At 41.0% G+C, this 8,587-nt stretch overlaps 1 protein-coding gene across 4 annotated transcripts in view; it reads right to left on the bottom strand.

The window, feature by feature from the left end:
• Positions 1-1,711: 1,711 nt before the first annotated feature.
• GPT2 (glutamic--pyruvic transaminase 2) overlaps positions 1,712-8,587 on the bottom strand; it is a 70,793-nt gene continuing 63,917 nt past the window's right edge. For 3 of the 4 annotated variants that reach the window (XM_075940194.1, XM_075940195.1, XM_075940192.1), the window contains 3 exons: positions 6,555-6,710; positions 5,325-5,437; positions 1,712-4,755 (listed from right to left, as the gene is read on the bottom strand). In XM_075940194.1, the coding sequence (XP_075796309.1) occupies positions 4,665-4,755; positions 5,325-5,437; positions 6,555-6,710 (360 nt within the window). In that variant the 3' untranslated portion in view covers positions 1,712-4,664. Of the gene's footprint in view, positions 4,756-5,324; positions 5,438-6,554; positions 6,711-7,514; positions 7,654-8,587 lie in introns of those variants that run through there. The other variant, XM_075940196.1, reaches the window with a different exon arrangement.

Below are 8,587 nucleotides of genomic sequence, written 5' to 3'. Positions count from 1 at the left end.
CCACTGGTTGAGAAACACTGCTATAGATCATAGCAAACTAAAACGTCATTGCCTGACTTACATGTAAGTATTTAGGGAAATAAGGGCTGGATTTGTGCCTAAGGAGGAGAAAAGACATCTTGGAGCCTTCTACCAACTCGACAGGATCTAGCCCCCCTTTTTTTCCCTCCAGCTCCAGGAACAGCACTTAGTGTAACCAGAAGTCACTGAGAAGCTGGGCAGGATCCTCCTCTTGCTTCTTTCAGTTTTATATGTAATAAAATGCTGTCCAGGTCTTGTATTTCAAAAAGGTATTTAAAAAAATTCTTGTATAGATTTTTTTCTCCTATCAATGAGCACAATTTTGCATACCAATTGACTTCAGTCCCATCCTCTGATATCAGCCCCCTTCCGTTTTGAATGAATTCAGGCAATCTAGAGGAGTGCATTGCTGCTTTATGTGCATGGGAAAGAGGGAACTCTGTTAACTGATGTTAATGACAAATGCACTGAATGATGTACTGGAAGAAGTATGAAATCAACCATACATTATGTTGATGTAATGATTTATTATATTATATAGTGAGCCTACGTAGTTAATAAATATTTCACCATACAAACTGGACATTTGGTTTCAAATGACCCAGAAGATTAAGTACTACTACAACTTTTACATCTATTTTATTGTTCTGAAGTCTTGGATACATCTAAGGTAATCTTAGTACAGTATTAAGGAGCACCTGTAGATAAACCAAACCTAGAAACATGCATTAAAAAGTAGATTGTCTATTAAACAAACATTGAATACAATGAAAATATATGCCTTTGCTTCTTAGATTTTTAGGTATGTCTCACAAAAACATATCTGTAAACTGTAGCTTACCACAGTACATACTAATATTGTGGATCAACAGTAGAAACCCCACACCCTTCTCTAGGAGATGTATCAAAACAAAACAAAACATATATTCTCCCTTGCAGTGTCAGAAACATAAAAGGCACCATCATATGATGTTTAGAAAACTCAAATTTGATCAGTATCTTTGATTTAAAAGTTACCTGTAAGGATTGCTGCTCTGACTGGGGGAAAAAGCAGCTTTCAACACCCATATAGAATGTCTCCTGTATATTGTAAACCTTGAATTGTTTTTAGGAATATCATGTGTAAACACAAGGTAAATATAAAATCTATTGGTCTGTTTAGACTACAAATTCTACTCCATGAAAAGCTGCTGCTGTTACAAAAGTGTAAAAAAATATACTAACTTCCTTTTATTAGACTGTAGAATTTTCAGACATGTTTTTTTTGGCAGCCACTTCCAAGCAGCGAGCCCCAAATCAGATTTGACTTGGAGACTAATTCCAACAGCAAAAAAGTGTAATTTCTTTGATAATTTTAGTATTTTTTTTCTTTAAATGTGAATGTTTTGGCCTCTTGCATTTTTATTTTTAAATTTCTGTTCTGTTGTTAGAACTTATGAAAAGTGCCAGAGAGCTGGTAAATGAAGTGTTTTGTTTATCCATGCATAGCAACACAAGTGTTCCCAGACTACCCTCCCAGTGATATAATGAACATCTCTCCAAAGGTAAAAGTTTAGTTTAGTCTCCAGGACTCTTTGACAACACTGCCCACCAGCGTACCATTTTTGACTGAGGTTGCATTGTGGACATCCGTCCACTAGACATTGAAAGGAGGCCACTGATTCATTCCCTATAGGGCATGTTTTTGACATTTTCACAGTTCCTAAGTGCAGTCTGTTCCAATACTACTGTAAAGGCCAGTAAATGCTGTTGTAAGATATGTAGCAAATAATTATCTTTATCCTTAATACACTCAACCAGTGGACACCCTCCCCCATAGGTTGGGATCTACTGGTAGATCTTGAAGCCTCTGACAGGTGATCCTGACTGGTTTGGCCAGGAAGCTATCATGTGCTGCCCCTCCACCCACTATCATGCTGCTCCTGCCCTCTGCCTTGGAGCTGCCCCTCTGGGAGCCTCTTGCTTGCTGTGCAGAGTGTGGGAGGGAAAAGGATGGGGGCTCTGATGTTAGGGTGTCTCTCCCCCCCCCCCCCATCTCCACATAGAGAGAAGAGGATGGAGGGAGCTTGGCAATGAAAATCTCTGTCACTCTCACACCCTGTGTGTGTCGCTGTCATTTTTTTTCTCTCTCTCTCTCTCTCTCATTTCATCTCCAGACCCAACACATACGTGGGGGGTTGTTAATTCTTTTACTGCCTGGAAAGTGGGGTATTTTAGGTTTTTGACTGGTCTGTGCATTTCATTATTTTCATTTCTCTCATGCTTAAATTTAATTCTTTGAGTAGTGAGTTCTAAAATGACTAAACTGTTGTGGCTCGAGTCATTATCCCTGTGGTAACTGCTGTTGCTGGACATAGCTGGCATGTCCCTGCAGCCCCTGAGAAAGGCAGAGCAGGGGGTCTCCACATGCTGTCCTTGCCTGCAGACACCACTCCTGCAGCTCTCATTGATCAGTAATGGGAAATGGTGGCCAGTAGAAGCTGTGGGCTCAGTGCTGTAGACGAGGGGCAGCACATGGCACCATGGAGCCACGGCTGTACATGCCAGCTGTTTTCAGGAGTGGTGCAAGGCCAGGGCAGGAGTAAGCCTGCCTTAATCCCATTGCTTCACCACCCAGCAGCCATCTGTTAAACGGTGCCCAGCCAGAGCCTGCTTCCTGAATCCCTGTCCCAGCCCTGAATCTTCTCCAACACCCAGCATCCTGCCTCAGACATGAGTCCCCATGCACCCAAATGCCTTCCTAGAGATTGCACTCTGAAGCCCCTCCTGGACCCCAATCCCCCATCCTGAGCTAAGCCTAGAGCCCCTCCCATAATCCAAACTCCTTGGCCCAAGACCAGAGCCTGCACACCAACCCTCGTGAAAGTGCGTTAGGATAGGGGAGGAAGGACTGAGCAGGGTGAGGCCTCAGAGAAGGGGCAGGAAGGAAGTGGGGCAAGGGTATTTGGGTTTGAGGTAGATCTTACATTGCACTTAAATTAAAAAAGTGATCTTGTGGTTAAAAAGGTTAGAGACCACTGCTCTAGACTGACACATCCCTGTACTCGAGTCAACTTCCAAAACTGTAACTTCTTTATTAGCACCACATGCTGAGCCAGGTATTAAAAAGCAAAACAAAAAACCCCAATGAAACAATGGTAGTAAGCAAATAAGATTTCTAATTTACTCCTAAGTTCTAAATTAATGATGTGAATACATGAGATGCTGTTGCTAAAGTGTGATCTATACAAAGTACTCATGCAAAACTTGCCACGGTGACTTAGTACCTCCATGACTGGTAGTGGGAGTTTTCGGTTGTGTGTATGTGCTGACAAAAGGTGCCAAACTGACAGCCTAACTGTTTTTGTATGTTTGTCTGCTAAATGAGAATGGCACAATCAGAGCCAGCATCTCCGTAATACTGTGCCATCGTACCTCATCCTGTTCTGGAAGAACCCTCTCTGGAGTTCAGAGTGCCAAAACCTTCATGTCCATTCAGCCTTTACCCTCCCTGCTGAAGATGTCGGAAATAGTAGTTTATATGCTATGGACACTTCTGCTAGGAACAAAACTGAAACCAACAATTCATTTCCTTTAAGCTACATATAAACATTTGTCTGATGGAAGCTTCTTTTAGTCTTTACAGCGTTGGGCTAGATTCAAACCAATAACCAGAAAAATGAAAGAGTCTTACTCCCATAACTAATCATCCAAAGAATCATTGTCCAAAGATCAAGAGGTGCTGCAATTTTAACTATTTTTGTGCTGGACCTTATCATTTTTAAGACTTAACAGTGTTCACATTGGCTCTGAAGATGGTTGCTTACAATAGGCAATATACACAAATGGCATACGTGGACCGTCTCCTCAGATTTATTGTTTTCTGAATAAAGTGGTTATGAGATGGAAATACTCAATGCTATTGTTCTCTAATACTGGTCTACTTTATTTTGAATTGTGTGTAGATAAACTAGCTTGTCATCATAATTAACCGAGTTTCAACTTAATAAACCAAGACTGAAAAAACACAATATATTGTATGCACTGTCTCTGCCTTCAGAACTGGTGATGGTCCACTCAGATTTTATTTAGAAATAATATAAAGTTCAAATGCAATAGAACTTAGCCACACAAAATGATCTGCAAAAGATTTTTATGAACATTCTAACAGCTGCCAGTTTGATCAGATCTGGGTAACAGCTTTAGTGTATTCTCATAACCAACAACAATCCAACCACACCCAGAATGTACATTTTAGGATTTGGGGGGTAAAATCTAAGAGGGGAAATGGATATTTCTAAGCAAATGTAGGCTATCTGCAATTCTACTTTGTAAAAGGTGATGATATGAATAGTTTTCATAGGTGACTTTCCTCCTCAACTAGGCCAGAAGTGTAAATCAAGAATATAATTTCCAATCAAGGCACAAAGTAGTCTGCTAGACATTCCCCCTCCCAACCGCCTCTCCAAAACATTAAAAGGTAGCAATATCTTCCACACCAGATATTAGGTTTAATTGTTCAGGAAGAAGTGTAAGTTTTACCCACATATGGGCTCAATCTGTAGTAATTCAATCAACTAGATGAACAGCTCATTCTCAGCTCACATTTGTTCATTTTCTATATTTGCTTTGGGGGAGGGGGGAGCAAGGACTCTGCATCTTTTTCATGCATATTCTTCAAGAAACTGTATGTGGAAGTCTTTCACTTTCTCCAGTACAATCTTCAGCTTCTCTACTGGAGGGAGAATGGTCATTCTGGGAAAGAGGAGAAAAACGGTAGTGTAAAACATTGGATACGATACATTTGTAATAAACATCATTAATTTAAGAAATGGAAACCAGAAAGAGACACACACACACCAGATATAGTTTCCAAATGGTGCAGAGAAGGTAGGTAGAACTTTAACTTCCTGCAATCCACTTTGAAAAGGATTTTGTTATTTTCTGCATTTATGTTACAGCTACAGTTACAGTGTACATACCATATTGTGGTTTTGGCTGACCTGGAGAACCACAGCCAATGGGAGCTACAAGGCTCTGTGGCAACGAACACGTTAAGTAGTGGAGCAGGCCTGCCAGCAGCTTGATCTGGCAGCCCTGCGATCCAAATTTGAAATAAGCTGAGGTACTGCTTACCCCAAGTCACTCTCACAGGCTACGTCTAAACTGCAGGCTTTTTGTGCAAGAACAGTTGTTCTTGCGCAAAACTTGTCGCGCGTCTACACTGCATAAACGTATTAACAGTTTATTTATTTAGTAAAGAGAGACTGTAAAAAGTTGATTCTCACAATACACTGTAATTTGCTATTCAACAGATACTGCACCTGAAGTGGTAACTTCCTTCTCTTTGGCCAAATCCACTGCCAGGTACCACACAGATTCCAGTCTCTTCCAAAAGTTTCATACAGTAGAATAAATCAGGTGCCATTTTATGAGCCTGAGAAGAGTTGGAATTTTGGAGTAATTCTTCATTTTCAGATTATAACATGAAATCATACTGCACAAGATACACTTCTTATGTTCATTTTTCTTTCAAAATATTTCTCTTGCATTTTCTGACTGCTTACAACATTTTCTTCACTAAATGGATTAACAGTAACTCCCACTGGTGGTGAAATGAATCCACTCCCCACTGGAGGATCCCAGGGTTCAGCAGAACAGAATTAGCCAATTACTCTGTTTTTACATAATTATTCCCTTCTTTGATTGACTGCACCCTTGAGATTTCTAGCAACAGATTTTTTGGTGTTATAAATAATTTTACCAAAGTGTCTAACAGATTAAAGATATTTTAATATGTGATGAATTAACTCATACATTCCCATTCTTATAATATTGCCCAGAATACAGATACATAGGATATGTCTACACTACTCCCCTAGTTCAAACTAAGGGGGGTAATGTAGTCATACGGAGTTGCAAATGAAGCCCGGGATTTGAATCCTAATCCGAACTAGCTAGTCCGTGCCGCGTGTAGCCGCGCGGCATGGGGTCCGAACTATCCGGCATTTAAAAATGGTGCCGGCTGGCTTTATGCAAATGAAGCCCGGGAAATTCAAATCCCGGGCTTCATTTGCAACTCCGTATGACTACATTACCCGCCCCTAGTTCGAACTAGGGGGGTAATGTAGACATACCCATAGACATTCACATTGGATTTTCCCAAAACATCTGCTGAGTAGTAAATCATCTTAATAATAATTTGGAGGAAATTCTTATATTTTAAGTTAGTCAAATCAACCTGTCAAAGCTATAGGCATGATTCAGAGACATTATTTCAGATCAGACCGCTCACAAAAAACTCCATTTTTGGTCTCAGTAACACAGGTATACCTATTAAAGCCAATTAAAATTTGCATTTGTTTAGCTGAGAGCATACCTAAGCCCCAATCAGAAATAAATTAGAAAATTAAGGTGCCACATGTTTATTAGTGAATTAATCTCTTTGCAATAGTCAGTCCTTGTAGCTGGAAAGCACTTGTTTTATTCTAAGATATACAAATTCCTCATTGATAGCAACCAGTAACAGAATAAGAAGACAAAGGCTGATTGACCTTTGCTGCCTCAATGGCTTTGGAAGGTATAAATATCCTTGGGAAAGCATACATAGCTCCTTGAAGTGGATTGCAATGAATTCCTGGCACTTTATTAAACATATCTTCTGTTAGCTTGGCTTTTTGGGCAAGATTGTTCAAAACAGACTCCTTTTCCTGTTAAAAAAAGGAGGGGAAGGGGAATAGAAAAGGGTTGAATTGTTTCTTAAATAACTAATTGTGATAGTAAGTTAGTTCAACAAAGTTTTCTTAAACTCACTCCTTACTAGATGAGAGTTAAATAAGACTATATAACAAACACTCTAGACAAACGGCAATGGACCAAGTGATGTCAATCATAATGGAGCAGTCAAATCTAGCATACTCCATCTTAAATACCTGCTGCAGGAAAATGACAAAAGAGTATGTATTTCCTATCACTGTGGTGCAACACTGGATGCAAACCTAAAGGTTTAACAGGGTTCTAGCCTGGGCTAGTTTTGTCATATATAATTTTTCCCCCCACAGAATAAAACCATTTTAATTTCAGTGCCATTTTCTGCAGATATGTGCTACACAATCAAAATGCCCCAAAACCCTGGATCTTCTTGGGTTCTGTGGCCAAGAGGGAGTTCTGCATGTGTAGCAAAGCAGATACTAAGTCACTGCTACAGACACTAGCCTTGCAAGGCCCAGAATTCAAGTGCGAGCTCTAGTCCAGTGGAAATGTGTGGGGGAGAGGTGATATTTTTAAGGAAGTGCCATTGTGAATTGAGCATTTGTGAAGAGTTCTGAAACAATACTTCTGGGGGGACATTCCTGGAATTCTCTATTTATACACAGAATAAGTAGGTCAACCTTTTCAAACTATATTTTCAATACGCCTCAAGTATGACCTGGAAAAAACAATTTCCAGGGATGAGAGAGTAGTTCAGTCCCCAAATTCATTCAGTTTGTGGCACTTCTGCCGAGACTACCTACAAGGGTGACGACTGTAGCCTTTGTGAGGGGAACACTTGTCCATTTGGAACAACACTGCGAAACTCCTTTCAAAAGCTCGCTCAATAGCATTCTTCAGATGATGATGACTTTCAGTCATCGTCAATGTGGGCTGGTGATCCTAAGGCAAAACAGGGTTGTCTAATTAATATATTGCGCTATTCAGGCCACCCAACAGGCAGTAGTTAGGAGCTAAAACAGGGCTGGGCAATTAAAATGGTGGCAGTTTGCCATGGTTAGCCCCTGGCAGGCTGCCACCACTATATTTACCTACACCTCCACAAATATGGGCGATTGTAGCACTTGTTGGCCACGGATTGACATTCCTAGCCCATGGGAGCTGTGGGAAGCAGCGCAGATCAGGACGCCGCTTCCCACAGCTCCCATTGGCCAAATATTGCAACTCATGGCCAACAAGAGCTGCAATCGCCCAGACCTGGGAGGCGCAGCTAAATATATCAGCAGCAGCCTGCCAAGAGCTAACCCTGGTGATCCAGATCCAGGCTGCAGGCCAGTATTTGCCCAACCCTGAGCTAAAAAGAGCGGTCTTTAAAAATACTTTAAAGTACACACAGACATTCACTAAAACTACTAAGACCAGCTACTCATATGTTGTTGGAAAGATCTCTAATACTCCTAACGGAAGGATTGACTTTGCATATAATGTGAAAACCCTTTCTTTTTAAAATAGTGGGCCACATTTATCCATTTTTAACTCCAGGAGCTGAATTTGGTTGAGCATTTGGACAAATTAGGGATATTAAATGTCAATTAATTAACTACTCGAATAGTCAATGAGATTTCCATCAACTATTCAATAATAACGTCCACGTTCTGCCTTTTAAAAGTTTGAACGTGCCATGAAGCCCGGGGCCAGGGAGGAGTCCTGCTGACCCCAGGCTCTACGCGGGAGCTTCCACTTTGAAATGTGCAAGAATCCGCAGTGGGGGCTCTTGTGCATTTCAAAGTGGAAGCGCCACATGGAGCCTGGGCTCAGCAGAGGACTCAGTGTCCTGCGCTGGCCCCAAGCTCCATGTGGGTGCTTCCCCTTTGAA

Source organism: Pelodiscus sinensis, chromosome 12 (genome assembly GCF_049634645.1).
Source record: "Pelodiscus sinensis isolate JC-2024 chromosome 12, ASM4963464v1, whole genome shotgun sequence".
In the NCBI taxonomy this organism is placed as follows: Eukaryota; Metazoa; Chordata; order Testudines; family Trionychidae; genus Pelodiscus; species Pelodiscus sinensis.
Note: the sequence above shows the minus strand (reverse complement) of the source record. Positions and strands in the feature narration are given on the sequence as shown.